The sequence below is a fragment of the Populus alba genome, chromosome 6, assembly GCF_005239225.2.
Source record: "Populus alba chromosome 6, ASM523922v2, whole genome shotgun sequence".
In the NCBI taxonomy this organism is placed as follows: domain Eukaryota; kingdom Viridiplantae; phylum Streptophyta; class Magnoliopsida; order Malpighiales; family Salicaceae; genus Populus; species Populus alba.
In genome coordinates, this window is record NC_133289.1 from 12,145,943 (window position 1) to 12,168,728 (window position 22,786).

Below are 22,786 nucleotides of genomic sequence, written 5' to 3' on the forward strand. Positions count from 1 at the left end.
AGAGAAAAGACAAAATAAGCTAAATGACGAAAATAAGATAAGAAACCAATGGTTATGATTATAGTGTTCTGACGAAAATAAGTTTGTGCTTACAGAAAATATTAGAAGCTGGGGTGCTTAAATTTTATAACCAAGAAGATTTGCATCCATGTCTCTCCAACTCAGACATCCATAGCTAGCGCATGAAGGTGTGTGTCAAGCAGGCATACTGATGTCGGACTCTGCAACGTTTTTTGAATTATCTTTCATATTTTCATGTATTTATTTGGATTTTTGGAGTGAAGGGTCTGCAGCTACAATATTATGTAAAGGCTACGTTTAATTTTGTCCCAGATGAGGAAGATGAGATTGTATAATGTGCTTGCATGTTAATGCACTTGCTTTCTTCACTCTTTCCCAGCCTACATGAAATCACATTCTAGCAAGATCATGTGACCACCAAACAAATCTTACAATATTTCCTGTAGTAAACTGAGCTACATATCTTTGTTCTCCCCTGCTGCTGTTCATCTGTGGTCCAGGTTATTGGTTCCTTGGAAATTGTTGGGGCAGCACAGAGGGCCACAGGCTGGTGGCGTTTCCTCTCTAATCATGACAAGAAACAAGTTTTGCACTTTGGATAATACCATGTTGAAGGGGACTGCGATGCAGGGTGCTTTTGAGAGAGACATGCACGTACAAGAGAAATCATGGGATCAATTCTCCTAATTAATCAGTGCTTGATTGATCATCACAAGAGCCATACGCATTCATCTCACATAGGACCAAACACTGATGCATCACTTGTAGTTGTCGGTCCCAAATGAAAAGATTCCTCTAGCAAGCTATAAACATGCTAGCTAAATCCTCGAGGTAAGATAACTCATTTGACATGGAAGCTGCCACTCCTCCACCATTTAACATGGTATGCTTTCTGCGTCTCATCCGAAGATACATCGCTCAGCTTGCACATGGCTCATGTATACAAGTGATTATGCATCGGTTCGCATGTCATTTTCTGATGTTGAATGCGAAATCATTGGCTAGAATATAGCACGAAGAAGTGCACTCACAACCTACTTCACTTGTTCAGAAACAAAGAAAGAAACTAAACCTTTTCTATGCCTTCCTTTTCTTTCCTCCGCTGCTGGAACTCAGAGCATTGAAAAACTAGTTTCCATAGTCCTCTTCAAAAATAGCTGCATTTTTTGGGGGGGGGGGGGGATCAACAAACCATGGCAATAATGGGATGTTTTACTCTTTAGTTAGATGACAACTGGCAGAGACTGTTCCCGTAACCCATGCATCTTCACTAATCTTAGAAATTCTGTGCATCAAAATAATTCTTCAATTATTAACTAAGGATGTGGTTTGAACTTCCTGAATTGTACTCTACTCACCTTTCTATATGGAAATAAAAGGTATACTATTTTATTTATAAAAAAAATCTAAAAATTATATAAATGGTAAAATATCAATTTTTCTTTTAAATAATAACATATATATTATTTTAGGATAATTTTAGAAATTTATTCAATCAAGTCCCTACTTGATTTTTCTAGGTCTAAAATTATAATTCTCTATATTAATTACATTACAATCAAGTAACACTTAATTAATCATATCATTTTAATTACTAACTAGTGATTTTTATATGTGTGACTCATTAGGTTACCTAATAAGCTGGTCTAAATACAAATCATAATTATAAATAAAATAAGATTAAATAATTTAATTTATTATTAATTTAACAATTGATTGATTTATATTTGAAGATTAAGTACAATGTCTAGCAACATGTCATGATCTTTAAAATATTAAGAAAATCATAAGTGGTTTGACTTAACCTTTCAATAATTAGTTTCTCACTGTAATTATTATCTTTTAATCATGAATATTTTGATTTAGATATTATAGCATAAAGTATACGTACTTTGTTAAATCATATTCGTTCTCAACACTATAGTCATTGATTATTTGAATAAGATTTTATAATTATTTTCAAACCTTATTCTATCTTGGCCAAGAATTTCACAATCAATATTATTCGAGAACAAATAATACATTTTCTCTACTTTACATATATGTTTCACCTAACTACTGCCTCTAAACTTATATGATCATAAGTAACTCATCCAAATCATATAAGTTAGTATGATCCAATTTTATAATATTAAACATATTCGATTAATGATAACCTTGAGTAGCTTAACATGTTATTCATGAATAGAACTTTGGTTTTATGCATATAAAATTGGTAGACAACAATTCATGTTCTCAATATTTACTTAATATATTAATAAAGGATTTATTATCAATTTTTAATTAGATCTCATTTCATGGCATTATATATCATACATAAAATTATATATTAACATACATCCTTAGCATTTCATTCTAATTGGATGATTATGGACGTATTTAAATTAATTCTCTCGAGCTATCGAGAGGAATTAGATGGTAAAAACCTAGATAATTACTTTAAATCTTCATAAGTCATTTGTGAGCACTATGATTGTATCCTTCACCACCATTCTTTATTCATCTTGGATTACACAATAATTTTCCTATCTAAATTTTTTCATTTCTAAATTGTATAACATTTACATAATTGAATAAGAAACCTTGAATTACTTTCAAGAGGAATTATATGAGAAATAGAATTTTACAACTCAGAAAGAAAAATAGAGAAAAGACAAACACACAAGCCCTATTTAATATTACAATCATTCAACCATAAGAACACAATCACATTGGTCTTTAATGTCCATAATCATACATCATGCATAATAACACATTATTATGTATAAATAAATATATTACAAGCTTCAATTCTAATTATTATTTTTATATGTAATTTTAAAATAATATTTCTAATACTTAAAAATATTAAATCAAATCCAATTTGATAATTTTCCAAACTTAATAAATTTTATTTAATATAAACTCTTTTTCATTGAAAAACCTTTTTAAAAAATTTAGTAAGAAAATCATTCATATTAAAATTCTTATTGATATCCTGAACTATTTTAGGATAAATTAAATAAAGATATTTTGGCTTAAAAACTCTCTTCCATTTAGAAAAAACAATTTTCCAAACATTAATAAATTAAACATTTTAATTAAATTCTAATTCTATTAGGATATTACATAACTTAGAAAAATTGAATTAAACATTTTAATTCAACCTGAATCCAATTAAGAAAATCAATTATGTAATTAATTTAAGTTAGGGTTTCAATTTTAATTTAAAATTATTATTTTATATATGGAGGGCTAAAATCATAATTTTAGCCTTAGATATACATAAATGTAATTAGATGTAAGTTGTGGGGATAAGTTCATAAATTAAACCCATCTTTTTTCTTAGAGTATTAACTCTATTATTTTTTTGTTTAGATGTTTCTGTATTGTACTCTACTCTTCTTCTTTTTTTTGGAAATAAAAGGCATAGTATTCTATTTATACGGAAACCTAAAAACCCTATTTATGAAAAAAATATTAATTTTTTCCTTAAATAATATCACAAATATTATTGAAGGATAGTTTTAGAAATGTATATTGATTTTTCTAGGTCTAGAATTGTAATCTCATGTATGAATTATATTCTAGTCCACAATTTATAAAATTTTCTTACAATCAAGTCATACTTGATTAATCATCCAATTTTAATTTCTGACCAATAGTTAAAATCTCTTATAAGCTAGCTCAAATATAAATTATAATTGTAAATAAAATAAATTAAAATAAATGAAAAAATTTAATTTATTATCAATTTAACATTTTTTTTATTTATATTTGAAGATCAAGTATAATGTCTAACAACTTCTTATGATTCCTCAAATATTAAAAAAGTCATAAGTGGTTTGACTTAACCTTTTAATGATCAGTTACTTAGTGTAATTATTATTTCTACATCATGAATGTTCTAATTTAGATATTATACCATAGAGTATGTCTGCTTTATTAAATCATATATGTTCTCAACATTATAGTCATTGATTATTTGAATAAGATTTTGTAACTTTTTGCAAAACTTATTCTATTCTATATTGGCCAAGAATTTTACAATCTATACTATTTGAGAACAAATAAAATATATATTTTTTTTTAATTCACATAGGATGATGAATTCTCTCTTAATTACTTACATATGTTCATATAGTTTATATATACTCAAAATATGTCATGTTACCCTTGATCGGGACAACATGCGATTAGGATAATAACATAACACTACTTATATAAGATAACGTGTTGATCTCAAGTCTAAAGATCACTTACACAACTATCACGTGAATATTTCTATAGACATAAATGATCTATCCATATGAAATTTTTTTACGGGACAGTTTAGCATACATGTCAATTAACAAGCACTTGTATATTAATTCCAGGTATATCATATACCTCTATTTAATATTCAGTTTTAAAAATTTTAATTAGAAACATTTAAAAACAATATTTTTAATACAATAAAGTTTCATAATTGTAATAAATTTATAATTTTTTTTAGCATTTTTATTCTATAAAATTTATCTTTACAGGTTTTTATTAATAATAAATATACTTACATAAATAAAATCAGCCTAAGACAGCCAAATAGAAATTCTACGGGGTCAAAACATTTGTACGGTGCCCCTCGGGCAATTCCTGAAGAGGAAAAGAAAAACGTTTTTTTCCCTTTCAAATTTGTAAATTATAGAAGAGGACAAAAACAGAGAGACTCCCCACATGAAACTCCTCTCTCTCTCTCTCTCTCTCTCGTAACAACTCAGAGACAAAAGAGAAGCAGACATTTGTAGAGGGAGTTTTATCTTCAATGTTCTATTCTATCAAAAGAAATGGCAGTTGCAAGCTCAGATACGCAATCACCTCCACCAGCAAAATCAAGTCCTCAACTTGAAGTAGAGTCAGTCAAATGCTACTCTTGTGGATTCACTGAAGACTGCACTCCTCCTCAAATTTCACGCGTTCGTGAGCGATACCAAGGCCGCTGGATTTGTGGGCTTTGCGTGGAGGCGGTTAAAGATGAAGTTCTGAGATCGGACAGGCTCATCTCCACCGAGGAAGCCTTAAACAGACACATCACTTTTTGCAAAGACTTTAGGTCCTCAAGCACTGATCCCCTGAATCAAACAGAGCACCCTATCCTTGTCATGAGCAGGATTCTTCGAAGGAGTTTGGATTCTCCGCGAGCTCTTCGATCCGATTCTAGCAGTGCTTTGCCTGCTGTTGATAAGATTGATGGGTCTTCCATGGTTCAATCAGGGATTTGTTTCTCCGCTTTATCTCGTTGAAATTATGGTTGGTGTTCGTGTTGCATGCTAAAGCTCAAAACTAAGGTTCATCCAAAAACAGAGGAACTCTGTGCTTGAATGATTATTTTAACAGGGTGGTCTTGTTGGTTAATTAAGCGTTCTCTTAATATTTAGGAAAAAGATTGAGATTTTAGCTTTAATTAAGGGGTTTCATAGTATGTAAACATTTTATATGCATTTCTCAATCATTTGTTAAATTCTTAGAACTTTGTGCTTTTGTTCTATTGCTTGCTTGGTTGCTTGTGTTTTCTCTCACCATGTTGTAGAACTGGAAAGACCAACATGAATGATCCAGCAACTCAATCTTCTTCGCTTCTTTCTCCAAGAAAAAAATAGTATATTGGCCATTGATAAATATTTCTGTCCATGTTCTTGGCCATTATAATTCACCAAACCTTATCTCGGAGTTCATGATTTAAATGGTAACTTCGTAGTTTGTACAGAAATATTTGGTGTCGAAGACAACGGAGCAGTTCAATTCTGTTTTCAGTAGTGTCTGGACTGTATTGAATTTTGTGTCTTGCTTGCATGATTTAAGGAAATCTCACAGATAATGCTTTTAATAAAATATAGTAATTCAAGAATGATTAGGTGTTTTTTTTAGTGCTTGTCAGTAATGCATTATGGTTTATTTGGAAATTGAAACGTACGCCACATAAGGAAAACTAGTTTTTTTTTTTTTTTCTTAAGTTCGGTTCTCAAGACAACAGTAGTTCCAGTCCCATCTCTGCCCCTCGGATATCAATTCCTCACAAGGTAAAACCGTAAAAGATTTCCTTTTTTTTTTTTTTTTTCTTATGTATTCTGTTAGATAAGTAAATACCAATAGTGTTGTTTGGGTATAGTTATTTTTTAGAATATATTTTATTTAGAAATATATTAAAATAATATATTTTTTATTTTTTAAAAATTATTTTTGATATCAGCATATTAAAACAATTCAAAAATATATATAAAAAATTAATTTTAAATAAAAAAATTAATGAATCACAAATGGTGGAAATAGATTGTTGACAAAATTTGTTTTTATTGATGACACAATTGAAGTATGTTTGATCTTGTGATTATTTTTGTGTTTGTGATTTTAAAAAAAGTAATTTTTAAAAAAAATATTAAATTATGTGGTTGCTTTACATAAATTATATGTTTAGTAAAATCTATGATTGAAACTATTTTTTCTTCAAAAGTATGTAATTATTATTTTGTTAAAATTATGGTTCAAATTGTGTTTGGACATCAAATTACCAAATAGATTATCAATTGTTTCAACATTGAACAATTAATACATATTTAATATTAACTACTTAGTATAAAATAAAATTTTATACTAACACTAATACACTTGGTTGTACATGAAAAAGGGATTACAGGACTTAATAACAACAAATCTAGTGTTGGTTTTTGTTGATCTTGGTCGTGGAGGGTGATCGGTGTAGATTTGGTTTTGGTTCATGTGTTTTACAATGGTTTGTGGCGGGAAAAAAGAAGATGATGATGAAAACACTGGTGATCATTGTAGATTTGAATCACGAGGACGATGAAAGTCTTGAACTGGATTCTCACATAGAACTAGAGGAGGTAAAGAGATGACAGAGATATTTTGATAAAAAAAAAATAAATAAATAGTCATCTAGGCTTATTATTTTTGCACATAAGTTTTTAGAGACTATTTATTTTGCGTGATTACTTTTGTTTTTGAAGCAAATTACATTAAATAATTGTTTAGTAAAATTAAAAACGCAATTTATTATTTATTATTTAAATTTTTTTTTTACTTATTAATATAATAATTATGTTCAAATCACACCGCACTTTCTAAAAAAAAAAAACAAACAAACACTCAAAATCTAGAACAGCTAAAGCCCGTGTTAGTTTTTCCATTTGAGTTGGGTCTCGAGGAGGAGGAGAGCACATTTCTTCTCAGGCCTTTATGCATGGGGGTTTTTTTAGCCACGTGTCAATCTCTAAGGATTAGCCAAGACAAATAAATGCTCAGAGATGGAGCTCTCCCTCACGACCAGCTGTACATTCTGGTTACGTCGGAGACCAAATTCCTGGTTAGATGTGAACTGTTATGATGTATGAAAAATGACAAGAGGATAAGTGGGACAGGCTTGTCGGTGCCCCATTTTCATTTTGGTCAGGTTTGGATCAACGTTTGGGGTCATGTTTATCCTCAGTTTCTTTCATTCGTTGTTGTTATTTTTGAAAATTTTTTATATTAAAATATATATTAATGATATTTTTTTTATTTTTAAAACATTATTTTTAACATCAATATATCAAAATGATTTGAAAATACTAAAAAAATATTAATTTAAAATAAATTAAAAAAATAAAAAATATTTCAAAATTTTTTTAAAAAAACATTTTTAAAACACAAAAATAAACATAATAATATTGGCCATCCATCTTGCAGTGCCGTGTTGCTATATTCTCCTCGTTTTGGGTCGAGTGTGCACTCGTGATTTCTGATGGGTTTGTTTGATAGTGTAATTATGGTTGTTTTTTCAAAGTATTTTTTAAATGAAAAGCATCAAAATAATTTTTTTAATTTTAAAATAATTATTTTTAAAATATGTGCATCAAAACAATTTAAAACATATAAAAAAATTAAATTTTAGTAAAAAATTCGGACCAATCGAGTTGAATTATCTAAGATATTCTGAAAAAACTTTATTATATATGCAACATAAAAGACTTGTGATTTTTTATTGTTAGATTTAAGGTTCTTGAGTTTCAAGATTTTGTCAATTAATAGCTTTTAAGATTAATTTTTTATTTATTTATGATTGGTTTATGACATGTTAAGCATTTATATTCTTAATTCTAAATGGGAGTGACCAATAATTTAACTTTAAATGTGTTCATTAATTATGTCCATTTTCCAACAATCTTGAAGAGAGGAAATAGATTGGTAGATCAGTATATCATGATAGTTAACTTTTGTTTTTTAATTTATTTTAGTAAAGTATTATTAAATTACTCAACTAATAAGCGAAGGTGACATTTTGAATTATTCGGTTTTTTATGTAAAGTAAGAAAATAATTCTTAAATTTAAGTGAATTACCTGTTTTGGTTCTGATCTTGTGTTTTGATTTTTGCAATCCAAGTTGATGTTATTGTCAGTGTTCCAGAGCTGAACAGAGCTCATCCATTTCTTTTTATCATTCCCATCTTTATTAGAACCCCCCTTCAATGGTACCAAGGCATTCAATTCTTTGCACTGCATTGCCTCTTCCTTTAATCTGATAATAGCTACAAACCCCACAAAAAGAGCAACATCAAAAAAAAAAAAATTCATCAACAATAAATAAAAATGAAACTAAAAAAATTAAGAGACAAATATAGATCAAGATATTTAATATCGCTAATTTATCCGGTTGTGTTTAATAAATTTATTAATCAAAATAAATTTGTAATAGAAACTGACATATAATTAAAATTTATTGAATGTAATAAAAAAAAATACTATACAAGATTGCACATATTAAAAATCTTTTGAAAAAAAAGTAATACATATAAATTTTTTTTAAAAAAAAAAATCACAAATGAATCATACCAACATCTTTAAACACATTCAATATCATTAAAAAATTAATCACAATTTAAAAAGGGCTAAATAAGCAAGGGGGAATCACACAGAAGGGCATTAATTAAAACATAAACAAACACTTATTTTTAAAAATACATAGAAAATAAAGAATTAATTAAAATCATAATCAAAATCAAAATTAAAAAAATAATTAGGCTAGACACTGCTAGGCTTGGCAAGCCTGGCCCATTAAGCAACAACTTGCGCATGGGCCTTTGTTTTTTTAAAAAAGTTAATGTCGTCCACCCCAAACATTTAAAAAAAAAAAGACATCTCATCTCGGGGTCATAGATGTTTTTATAAACAAACTCATTTTCAACCCAAAACACCATAGAAACCTTGTTAAACCTATCTACGACCTTTAAAAAAAACAAAAAACTGACATAAAAACCATAATCAACTTGAAACTCAAAATCTTTTCAAGCTCAGATTTATTGTTTAAAACACATTCAAAGTCAAACAACATCTCAACTCCATTATTATATAGAACTATTTGACATAAAAATCAACTGTTTTGGTAGCTGTAATCATCACCGATGACCACTTTCTCTCTTTACACTGAATCCAGCGACTCCTTTTCTCTCCTCCCACCAAAAAAAGATTGCAAATGAGAAAAATAAAGTTTACCTGGAGAGGCGGCGATGCTGGCGACTACTGGTGACAACAGAGGCAGCAAGGATTGTGGTTCCTTTTCTTCTTTCCTCTGTTTTCTGCTCCATTTTTTTCTCTTCTTCTTTCTTTTTATGTTCTTTCTTCCTCTTTAGGTCTTTTTTCTTTCTTTCTTTCAGTCTTTCCACCTTCTCCCTTTTTTGTGTTTTGCTTTTATGTTCTCCCCCTCTGTATTTATAGGTAAAACAAAAGGGAGAGAGGCAGGGGCGGCCACTATGCAGCCACCTCAAAAAAATCGACAGAGGGGCAAGTTCCCTCTGTTTTTTCACCGTCCCGTGGTAGGCCATGGGTCAAAGTTTATGCAAGTGGGGTTATGATCGACGTCTTTTTGATGTTTAGGAGAGAGAGGGAGAGGAGAAAAGTAGGTGAAATGTAGGGGAACGCAGCTCCCTTCTGTCGTTTCATTTAAATGAAAAGGTGGCAAAATATGTCAAAGTTCATATTGGTCCTTAATTTGTGAATTTTTCAATTTCATCCTCAATTGCAATTTTAATTGTAAAATCAATTCAATTACATCCCTGCAAAATTCAAACAGCGTCCTTGAAGTTGGTCGCCTTTTTCACTTTGGTCCTTGGTCTTGAATTAGTTCAATTTGACAATCAATTGAGCAATAAACTTCTAATTTCTTTAATTTAGCCCCTGATCTAATTTTAATTACAGCCCCTCTATTTACACGCCTTTTTCAATTTGATCATTGGTTTCGGATTTCTTCAATTAAGTCCCTAATTGGCCATCAAACTTCAATATTTATGCAATTAAACCCCTGATTTGACCAAATTAATTCTAAAAAAATTATAATTTGACCCCTTAACTTTAATTTCTTCTCATTAAAGCCCAAATTAACTCCAAAATCAATTTTTCTTTCAATCAAAACCTTCATAAATTCAATTAAACCTTTAATAAATTTTAATTGAGTCCATAAACATTTAATTTTGGACCCTTCTTTCTTAAATTGAATTTTCTTTGTCAACAAGGCTTTCATTAGTCAATAAAATACTATCAAATTTCAATCTTTGTATTTTTAAACCTCCTCAACCAATTTTTAACCAATCTCTGGGCACTTTCGCACCCTTTTTTCACTGCTATTATGTTTTGGGTTTTTCGAACATATATATTATTTTTTTTATGGGGATCTAAAAATAGATTACAACAAAAAGATGGAAGTCAACTCGTGCTAATCCTTCAGATCTGCTATCCGAGTCATGAGACCAGGCTAACTCCATTAAAAGCAAACCCGAAAATCAAAGAAGCAAGATTCTTAATCAAATGAAATTAAATCTTTAGGGATGGAATTGTAAAAAAAAAATCCATTAAGAAAATGATTAAGAAATAGCAATTAAAAGAATCATGATCAAATTTGACATAAAAATTAAATAAAAATAAATGCTTACGAGTGGAATTGAAAAAAAAAATCAATCAAGAAAATGATTCAAAACAAAACAAATAGCAATTAAAAACTAAATTTGAAAACAAATCCAAAAAATCAAATGACTAGGGATGAAATCAAAAATAAAATCCAATGTAAATAATACAATTGCAACTAAGAGAAGAGGGATTGAATCAAAAGAAAAAATAAATTGAAGGGCTGATGATTTTTTGCATGGCTAGCATGCAATCCGAAAAAGAAAGAGAAGGATAAGAAATAAAGAAAAGAAAAGCAATTTTAGGTTAAACCACAATGCATGTGCCAACTAGAGAGAAAGAGGACGCCGAGATGAATTAAATGATACGGCTGAATCATGGTTACAACCACTAGAGCCACTAGCACACGCCGCTAGAAGGCGGCGTAGTGGCTGACACGTTCGAGGCATGCATCATCAACTTTTTTTTTTTTTTTATTTATACAAAATCAAAATTGTGTTTAAGACTAAACAATAATAACAAACAAACAGTGATGAATTACCATCAAACTCCTGAAACTAAGGCTAAAAAATTCAATTGGTAAGGATAATGCAAGTATACTACTCTATCAAATATGAAAATATAAAAATACCATTGCGCAGAAGGTATTGAATTATTATATTCAAGGGTTATATTGATAATTTTACCGTGCATTAAAAAACACAATTAAAAAACACAAAAACAAAATAACCTCGTACAATCTTCAAAAGATATTTATATAGTAATAAAACACCACCTTCCTCTTAAACAAAAATAAAATAATAAAATAATAATTACACTATTATAATTAATAATAATCCTTGTCTTGGGACACAATAAAATCGCCATCGCTGGAGGATTATTTTTGTTTTTGGATAATTGCTGTACAAGGCTGTTAGGTTTCTTCTAATTGCTATTCTTTTCTAGGTACATTTGCTTTTGGCAGGTCCATTACTAATTATTTTCACAGCTACTAATAGATCAATTCATTGATTTCAAGTTTCTCATTTTTACAGTCCTTTGTGGGTTTTTTTTTTTTTTTTCACTTCCTGTTATGTTGTTCAACACATCATCTATTTGTTTTTTATTATTACTATTATTATTATTAATATAGATATTTGAACCAACTTGTGTATATGTCAACTAATTCTATAAACCTTAAAGATAATAACTATATAAATTTTTAATAATTCTGTAATTTATAAAACTCAAACTAATAATTTTTAAAAAATAAATTTAAAATCTAATCAATTAAATTACATCACATAAAATTATAATCTATTTGTTTTTACGTCTATTCGTTGAAGAGTTAGGCAACAAATGAATGGCATCTCTAGACGCACTTCTGCAAGGAGATTTTGCAGGCAATCACATCTCTATATGCACTTCTGCAACGAGATTAACAGGTTATATGTTTTTTTTTTTTAAATATTAATTTATAATGGCTAGTAACAGAAAACAGAATCAGAGATTGTCCTGGTCTCCTGAGGACGATGGCCTAATTGTAATAATCGATATTTCTTTTGAAACGGCAAGGCCAATAAAAAGAAAAAGAATTCTGGCTGTCCCGACAAAAAAAAAAAAACATAGAGGTCTCCTCCCTTTTCTATGATCTAACATCGGCGTCATTTCACATCCACCCAGCCAACTACCATTCATTAACAAAATCTAATAGAAAATATCGAAGCAAGGCAGCTTCTTTCTCCAAATCGATCATCCTCATCGTAAAAGAAAAGGAAAAATGATGCACATGACCTTGTACTGGGGCATAAAAGTGACCCTCCTCTTCGATTCTTGGAAAACAGATTCTTGGTTCAGTTACCTCCTTTCTTTACTTGCTTGTTTCCTCTTCTCTGCTTTCTACCAATACTTGGAAGATCGTCGCATCCGATTCAAGGCCATCGCTGTCTCCAACCCTCCCCAGCAGCCACCAAGTGTCAACGCCCCTCTCCTCACCCCTAAACGACGCGCGAGTTCAGCCAAATTCGCCACCGCTTTGTTGTTTGGGATCAGCTCGGCCATCGGGTATTTGTTGATGTTGGCTATCATGTCCTTTAATGGGGGAGTGTTTTTGGCTATTGTTTTGGGTTTGACTGTTGGGTATGTATTGTTCAGGAGTGGAGATGAAGAGGTTGTTGTTCTCGATAATCCATGTGCTTGTGCTTGATATCTACTTCTTTTATTTTCTTACCACTAAATCTCAAAGCTCGATTTGTATTATAGTTGTTGTTGTAAGCTTATTTGTTGTTCTTGAATTGGGGCGTTTCATTTTCAGATCTGAATTTGTAAAACAAGAATTTTGGCTTCATTTGTCAATGAATTTCAGTCGTTTGCTTACTTTTAACCTCTGATTATCGATGTTTGAATGATTTGTCAATTGTTGTCTTCTTTTGTTGATTTCATACCCTTTGCTCCTTGCTTGCCATGGAATTATTTTTTCTTTATTTCTTCAATAGGGAGATGGGGATCCTTCCAGTGTTGATATTCCCAACAAATAGTATACTATGCAATACAATACAATACATTAATGGCTTGTTCTACTCGCCTGGATTTTTTATGGGATATGAGTTGTCAGATCAAAGCTAATTTTATTGTCAATGATTCCATTAACAATCGAAAAGAGTTTCTTTTTATTGTTTAGTTCTAAGCCAGCAACCCAACAAACAGTTTCTTTTCCATTTTGAGATTCGAAAACACAGCCTAGATCAAGATTCTCTGGCTCTCTCTCTAATTTTCGTCAGTCACGCTCACCCCTTCTTCAATTACTAGATGAACTAGTGACCACCACCATTAACTAAATCATTCTGAACCGAACTCAATCAATAAAAACAAGAGAGCAGAGGCTGATTTGCATGAATGGACGTTAGAAAACTTGAAAAGGCATGGTGGAAAATCATCATCCCTGAACCCTTCATTTCCCCTTCTGTCCAGGTATGTGACCCCTTTTTTTCTATATAATTTGCTAGGTTTAATTTAGTGGAATTTGAACTGCTGTTAGGTTTGCCCAGCAAAAAGACTGTTAATTTTCCACTTGGAGGGTACCTACCTATGGTGCTAGCAACTGCAAAAACTAACCTTGGCTTGGTGATCGACATCCTAGTAACATTATGGCGCATTGCTACCAGTAGATACTGAATGAAATAAAGTGTGGAAAGAAAACAGTTACTTTTGGGATTTTCTCATATTTGTTTTCTGCAGCGGGAAGATCTTGCATATTGACTTTGGAGATTGCTTTGAAGTGTCAATAAACCTGGGAAAGTTCCATGAGAAGGTATACTGCATTGCCATATTCTTCCTAATTAACAATGGTACTCTTGGAATTTAAAAGGGTTAGTATGCTTGCGATGATACAATGTAGGTTCCTTTTCTCCTGCCTAGAATGCGTGTGATGGCCATGGAGGTTATTAGTGGTACAGGGGGGAGTTTCTGCTTTACTTTCGAAGACATGATGCAAGTTCTTAGAACTGTGTTATGGCTAGAGTGGAGGTAATTGTGTTATGGCTAGAGTGGAGGTACTAATACTGAAATTGATTGTTCCATTTTGTGTTTTTGTGTCCCTTCTTATTTTGTCTTCTGAGTAACTTTTTTATTGATCGGGATCATTTTGCACTACAGCTACTTAATTTCTCACTGTCAATTAAAGTTGGCCTGGTCCGATACTTCTCAACTGCTCATCTCTCAGTCTCCGTTATGGGTTCTGGTTCTGCACGAGGAGGCTTGTCTTTCCACCCGACCCAATGTGTAATAATAAGGTTTGCTCAACTCATTTAGGCATTGCTGCTGTTCGCTCATGTAACTTCACCCTGTGAACTGTGCAGATGGATAATGTGAGCTGGTGCTTGCTTAGGTTTGTGATGGAGAAGCTGGTCGACTCTTATAGTGTTCTACTTGAGATAGATGATTTTGTTTTAAATTATTAATGCTATATTGTGTTATTAATGATTTATTTATAATATTTTTAAATCTGACGTCAACATTTAATTAAAAATACTTTCAACTCTAATGTTAGTAAGTATTGTAGATTTGATATTCTTGACTTTAATGTTAGTGAATATTTAACTAAAATTACTTTTAATTATGGTATTGATGAATACTAATAATCTTGATTCTAGTGTTAATAAATATTGGTTAATATTTATAATTTTAGTTAATATTTCTAACTTATGTCAATAAATATATTTTCTTTTGTTAATGTTTTAGTCTATTAACCTTAAAAATTGAAATTAAGGGATAAAATATTTTTGTTTTGATTAATGAATTAATCAAGGTCGGGTTATTATATTGTTTTTTAAAAAAATAGATATGTCTTTTTACAATGATAAAGCACGCAAAAGATGCAACTTATGGTAATTTTCAACATTTAACAGACTTGGCCACGCGAGGTTTTCTTTTAAAATAAAAATTAATGGAACCCCATTTAACAGACTCGCGCAAAGCCCACGAGGAAACCTGATTTATACACATGAAAATGATACGAAGGCATACAAAAAACATGGGAAAATTCAAATTAAACATGCGACATCACTTAGTTTTTCACACGTGGGATTATAGCATGCAAGAAAACAAGCTGACCTTATAGGAGTTTGAACATGCTGCCCTAAAACACAGAGAAGCCTTGAAAAAGAAACATTGTCGTCACCATGTGGGAGCAAAATACAGACTTCACCAAACGGTAGATTAAGGGATCTTTCTATGCTTCAAACATCACTTTCATTGCCAAAGCTTATGCCGAGGAAGACAAGGCCTTGAGTTTAGAATCCTATACATAATAACTCATCAGCTCACTTGGAGATTGTTTACACACGCAGAGGTGTGTAGAGGCTCGTCTAGTTCATATCAAGATTTTATCAATATTTTTTAATTAATTTTATATAAAATAAATTTATAATACAATAATACAAAATTTTGATTTATATCTTAGAATGATGATCATTTCCTCTCAATTAGTTGCATCAATTGCTTCATTAACAATAATACAAAATTTGATATTTTACAAAACAATTTCTTCATCTTGTTCGCAAATATATGCAATATTGCATTTTGTATTGATGATGCAATATATTTAGCACTTACAATAGTGTTATCAAGGATATAACAGCTCGGCTCAACTTGTCATATATTATCCGTTTTGAATCTTATTACTCTCACAGTTTTCCTAGAAGATCAGGTATCAATCCCCCACTCACTAATATGAGATATGACAATTTACCTTCCTTAAGAAGACCGACGATCCTGTTAGCATAACCGAACAACCAGTGAGGTCGGATCTGATACCAAATGTAACAGCCCGGCTCTTCAAATTTTCTTGAGAATTTTACTTTGATATATATATATATATAAAAAATAACTTCTTATATTGTGAAGCCAGGGTAGGAACTATTATCCTTCTCTAGAAAATAGGGTGGCATGACTACCGAAGATTCAATTATAACTGCTCTTGTGTTTGTTTATTTATTTATTTTCTCAAGTAAACTACTTGTGGTGGTAAATATCTCTTGAGGCCAAGACAATTCAAATAGCCACAATTGCACAGCTCCAATGCTTCTTCTTCTCCCGCTGTACTTGATGAAGGAGACCGATTCAATGTCAGCTAGATACCTTTGAAATGAAGGCAAATTCATTTCAGAAGAAATTAAAGGAAAATGGACGGACCTACGTCCTTCCTTAGGCAATTTATAGCTTATCCTAGGGAATCAATGCAATTTGAAAAAATAAAGTTGGTAGGTGAGAAATTAAAATATAATTTATATTATTTTTAAAAAAATAAAAGTTTTTTAAACTCAAAACTTGTATATATTTATATTATTTTATGTTTAATTTTTATTAAATAAATAAAAATAATAAAATTTGAATTTGTGATCACTTATTAAATAAAATTATAAAATTATGTTAAAGAACTAATTCAACTTAAAAACTTAAATTATATAAAATTTAAAGATATAATTTATATTATTATCTACAATCATACCATGAATAGAAATTTTTCAAACTTATTGTAACCATGGTAGTTATGCAAAGATCTACTTACAAGTTCATTTAACCAAAAAGAAGAAGAAAAAAGAAAAAAGGGATGATGAGCAAGCATTAGCTTTCAGGAGACGAAAGCTACTAATTCGACATTTTTTTAACGTTACAAAAACTATAGCTTCACATTTGAACAGCTTCTGGATCATCAGCACCTTGTTGATTCACCATAGATATAATCAAGAACTGCAACGACACCGAAAGTGAAAACCTGATCAATGCCTGGTCTTACAACTACATGGTAGAGATCCTTGTTTGCCATCAACTGGTCTGCTTCCTTATTGATTCCAATCTGTGTGGTATTGAAGAAGAACAATTCACATGCAGGTTAGCATCTTTGTCTTTTCTAAAAGTTCATGAATATTTTTTCTTATGATTCCGTCAAGGATTGTGCCTTACGGTTCAATCAAATTGAGAAAAGAGACTAGACAAAAAAAATAAGAAAAAAAAGGAAGAACAGTGTTTTCTTAAATTATCAGAATCTAACACATATATAATAATAATATAAATAAAAAACAATTCAATTTCTTTTACTTTTTTTCTGGTCTCTTTTCAGCGTGTCATTTTCTATTATATAGTTTAATGAATAACCCATCAAACAAACATATATATATTGAGTTTGTTTAGAAATATGATTACGGTTATTTTTAAAATATTTTTTATGTTAAAATACATTAAAATAATATTTTTTTTATTTTTTAAAAAATTATTTTTAAAATTAGTATATTAAAACGATTCAAAATATTAAAAAAAAAAATTAACCTTTTTTAGAATTCTCGTTTCACTGCAAAATACACAATTGTACTTTACATAATTGTAAGTTAGAGGAAAGAACCTATATAAAAAAAAAAATGTATAAGAGAAGAAATTAACCATAAAAAAAAAAAAAAAAAAAATTAAGATTACGATGACGGACAAAACGTGTCCTTTACCCATGAAACTTCTATGCCAATTGTGGATCGAACATATATAAATCACGTACCTGAGCTACAATATTGCCCAAGGAGTCAACAATGCTACAAGACCGATCAGGAAAATAACCTTTGATCTCAAAGTCCCAGTCTTTGTTGCTTCTTCTAGGCTCTGTGGAAACTCTGATTGCATTGTTCCTTAGCAGACAAGAGAAGTTTGGTTCCTTTAAGCTGAAAACCAGCTTCTGTGATCCTTCATAGTCAAAAGTGTAACCTTTCCATTTCCTATGGATGCTTAAGGCCTGAACCATGCCTCCCTGCAGGATTAAAAAAAAAAAAAAAAAAGGAACCAAATTAAAACACCGAGCAATTATAGCCAAGGTAACTTACATATCGGATTGCATGATGAACTTTTATGGATACATTTTCCCATCCATGTTTACATTTCATTGATTCCTGGGTACGTAAAATGCACATGATTTGGCCCTTTAAAATGCTTTCTAGGTGCGTGCATGAATGATATTGTGCTGTTTCTGTCTTGAAGCAGTCCAAAAACAAGAAGAATTGATAGCCTAGCTAGCTAGCTCTTGTAAATGGAATAATATATAATTAATGTCTAATATAAAGATGAATTAATGGATATACACTACGTACCTTTCGACGAATAAGTAGCAAGGCTTCACCACTACTGTCACGTAATATTAATTCCCCTTCTGAGCCACTAACTCCACATCCATCGACCCTAAAAACAACCTTTTGGCTACAATCTGTGACTACAAAACCCCCTCCGCTGACCACATGAGGCCTTTTCCTAACTACAAGCACTGCCTGAGAAGACGAACAATATAACTTGCTTACGATTGGCATGGCATCTGCCCTTGCTGCAGCCATACACATCTTATATATTAAACCTGTGTCTTTCTTGAAGCTTTCTCCTTCAATTCTCTCCAATAATGAGCTTCTTCAAGTTCCTTGTTGCAACACAAGAATCTATTTATACAAACGAAAAGGGAGAGAACAACAACGTAATTTATGTTCTTGCTACGTTCAAAGGTTTGGCAAGCTTTTGACTTTGTGTTACGTAGAAGTTGCCTATTCATGCGTGGCAGATGCATTTTATTTCAGAGGTTGCTTGTTGGATGAGGAATGTTGACTCACGCGCCCCTCATCAACCAATCACAAAAGAGCGTGGGCTGCTGGGGGATGCATCAGCTTCTGTTGCACAAAGGGTATATGGCTGAGATTTTCGAAGCAAAACAAATAATAATAAAAAATAAAAAGGTCTGTAGCAAGTAGAGCTAATTTTCTTTCTTTGATGGCAAGGCAACCACATAGTTTTTCAAAAGGGGTTCTGAGCTTTTTGAAATTTGGCAGATTGGAAAATAGAAAACGAATATTAATTTTTCAAACACAAGACTTACTGTTCTCTACTTACTATACTCCAAGCCCATTTTCAACATGATTTCCTTAAGTAGGGTATCTAGCTAGCTTTTTGAAACTAACTGGTTTTGGACTAACGTTTGGGAAACCTCAATAACTCATGCATGCATTTTGATTTTGTGCTAATTAAGGATATGCTAAGCATGACACGTAGGCTTAATCAAGCAAAGGTGGCAAACCCTGCACCTTAATTATATTGATTGAAACAAAATTATTAATCCACTTGAGGTTTGTATCATCTGAGCAACGTCTGATCGATGAGAGGACATGATTATCATGATATAACGGTTTTGGAATTCGATGGATCATCGATGGAGTTTTTTCTTCTTCTATTGAGTAGCGAGAAATAGGTTTTTATTCTATTAATAGCTTGGATAAGTTCTTGCAATAAATTAATTAGATCAAAGTGTTGGGTGAAGGAAGCTTTTGCTTAGACAACAATTTTTTAATTTTGTTGAACAATGCAAATTACCACTCCTACTAAAGCTGGAAGGTTGATTGTTGACTCTTCTACGTCCAATAATAATTGTAGAGGACCGCATGCTAATTGTCAGCTAAAGCTTGTGTGATTATAATTACTTTTTAAATAATTTTTTATGTTAAAATATATAATAACAATATATTTTTTTATTTTTTAAAAATTTATTTTTAATATCAGTACACCAAAATAATTTAAAAATATATAAATTTAAAGTAAAAAATATAAAAAATTAAATATTTTTAAAAATATTTTTAAAATATAAAAACAAATAGATATTTAATCTCTAAAACCACAAAGTCTTCCTCTTTTTCGTCGTTCTTTCCTAAGTTACTTTTGTGATCGTAAAGCCATAAACTAGGTAGACAGGACATCTATCACGAATCACTATCACCACCCCAGTTGGATTATTAAATCATAGAAAGTTACTAATTATTGGCTGAATGACCAAATTAAAGGTTACATGTTGCTCGATTTAGGGTTATGCTGTGAAAGTTTTATCTCAGAAAAGCCAGCCTACGAACTAAAAGTAAACATTTTATGCTGGCTAAATCTCAACTTTACCTGTTGTCTTCATCTCACATAAAATCTTTTATTTGTTTTAATCACGTCCCGTGTCCTTGATATTCGTTTCCCTCTCCATTTTCGTCAATTTCAATCTATAGTGATAGAAGAATATTTAAATCTCACTTTTATCTCCAAAGTTAATGTAATATTTCAATATAACTCAAAAGGTAAGAATGAATGAATTAAAATTTAAAAATTACATTAAAGAAAGATTTATTTTTTTTTAATAAAACAAATACGATAGACAACGATTTTTTTCATTAACACTAGCTATTGATCTTCGGATAGTACAAGAATAAGATTAAGCTAAAAAACTTACGATGGAAAAAAATAAAAATAAATAACAACGTGAACCATCACAGTTGATGCCTCTCTCTCTCTCTCTCTCTCTCTCTCTCTCTACATATTTTATCAAGTTTTTCATTAAAATCTTTAATTAAATCTTGAACAAGAACCGGAGGGAAAAAAAGAAGTCAAATTCCCATATGTTTGGAATGGTAGAATAAGGATAGGACAAGTTCATCATCATCTTAAATTTATTTAAATTTATTTAACTTTAGTATTAACAAAGTAAAATATGATGGTGCAAAGTGAGAATGGTAGAATAGTATTTCTTAAAAAACCTAATTGATGATGTTTCCAATATATTTAAAAATAAGATTATTTGATATTTGAATAGTGGTTAATCAAATGTTCATCTTAATATCTTTTTTCTTTATTTTTTTTTGTAGCTTAGGAAGCACACAATGGATGATAGAAGTTATGGTAAATCCAATACACTTAGGAATAAGGTTATTTGATATTTGGATATGGATAATCAAATATTCATCTTAATATCCTTTTCTTTGTAGCTTAGAAAGTACACAATGAATGATAAAAGTTCTGGTACATGCAAAATAATCTTTTTTTGTGGGATTTAGAGATCCTATAATGATAAAGTCAATAATTTTAAATTCAGATTGCAAGAAATAAAAGAAAAAACTTTAGATTTCAAGCACAAGAACATTTGTTTTTATTTTTGTGTGATAAATGATATAAGGGCTAAGGTATTAATGCTTGTAAAGTAGAAAAGATGAATAATTTAACTGAGTAGTTTAGAGAGTATTTATACTCTCTAAACCTAGTAATTTTTTATGAAGTGAAGGAACTAAAGAGTCATCTGGCCTTGATGACATTAATGAGAGAAATAAATCTCTGACACATCATTAATGAAAGATAAATATTGCTTACTGCTTATTAATGAGAGGGAAATGTGATCGGCCTTTGAAAAATTGTTTATGCACCTGCAGATGCAGAGAGATGATTATTCTAACATGAATAGCTCATGTTAACAAGTCTTAAGATAGAACTTGGACCAACTATAGTTAAATCAAAAAAGGACACATGCGAAAGTTTGTTAGACCTGTTGTACCTTGGACTCGACTTATGGCTGAAATCAAGTATATTGTGTCTGGAAACTTATCAAACTTATGATGCATTAGGCTCAACTCCTAACTGAACCTAAGCATATCGGCTCTGGTAGATTGCCAAACCCATCATGCCTTGGGCTCAATTTATGACTAAACCTGAATATATTGGGTCTGGCACCTTGCTAAACTCACGATGCCTTGGGCTCAGATTATGGCTAAATCCAAGTATATTAAAGTTGGCAGCTTGTCAGACCCACAATATTTTGAGCTCAACTCATGGTTGAACCCAAATATATTGAGTATGGAAGCTTATCAAACCCACATTTACTTAGATTCAAATCATGACTAACACCCAAGTATATTGGATCTGGAAATTTATCAAACTCACATTCACTTAGACTCAGCACGTGATTAAGTTCGAATATATTATGTTTGGTAGCTTATTAAATCCATGTTTGCTTGAGTTATCATCCTATTAGGGGCTTAAGCCTTTTTAAAGCATGAAAATATTAAATCAAAAATACTAACTCATCACTAACCCTTTTAATTTCTATCATATTTACTTTATTAAAACTCAATATCCTTTCCCCATTTGATTTTCTGTTTTTGTTAAATTCAAATTAATTTATTTTTTCTTTACTTTTTGGGTGTTATTGAGATGCTTCATAAATTTGAAGGTTGAAATAAAACCTTAGAAACATATTTCATTATTATTTCTGATATAATGAACGAAGAGAGGAAAATTGGAGCAAAATTGAATTAAAGATTGGGAGTTTATTTCAACAACAATTAAAAATAGGAGTGATAATTGAAATAAATTAAAAGGTTGTAGATGAAATTGAGACAATATATATAGCCTAAGAGGGGAAATTAAAATTAAATTTTTTATGTTTGACTCAAAAACAGCTAAGCTATCAAAATAAATTAATAATTCTATCTTGAAATTTTATTTTATTTTTTACACTTTTATTTAATTATTGCTAGTTCAAGCATATTTTAGAAAATTAGATTT

The 22,786-nt window shown here is 30.6% G+C and overlaps 3 protein-coding genes across 3 annotated transcripts; 2 read left to right on the top strand and 1 right to left on the bottom strand.

The window, feature by feature from the left end:
* The first annotated feature begins 4,823 nt into the window (after positions 1–4,823).
* Positions 4,824–5,279, top strand: LOC118048088 (uncharacterized). Its single transcript, XM_035057628.2, has one exon. The coding sequence runs from the start codon at positions 4,824–4,826 to the stop codon at positions 5,277–5,279; it is 456 nt and encodes a 151-aa protein (XP_034913519.1).
* A 7,234-nt stretch (positions 5,280–12,513) lies between these two features.
* LOC118048087 (copper transporter 5) lies at positions 12,514–13,289 on the top strand. The gene has a single exon (XM_073409739.1). It carries the CDS (start codon positions 12,687–12,689, stop codon positions 13,110–13,112), a length of 426 nt encoding a protein of 141 aa, XP_073265840.1. The 5' UTR covers positions 12,514–12,686; the 3' UTR covers positions 13,113–13,289.
* A 3,663-nt stretch (positions 13,290–16,952) lies between these two features.
* On the bottom strand, positions 16,953–18,858 carry LOC118048086 (protein LURP-one-related 6). Its single transcript, XM_035057626.2, has 3 exons — positions 18,535–18,858; positions 17,952–18,197; positions 16,953–17,261 (listed from the first exon to the last, which is right to left on the bottom strand). The coding sequence occupies exons 1-3, from the start codon at positions 18,775–18,777 to the stop codon at positions 17,118–17,120; spliced, it is 633 nt and encodes a 210-aa protein (XP_034913517.1). The 5' UTR covers positions 18,778–18,858; the 3' UTR covers positions 16,953–17,117.
* Between the last annotated feature and the right edge of the window lie 3,928 nt (positions 18,859–22,786).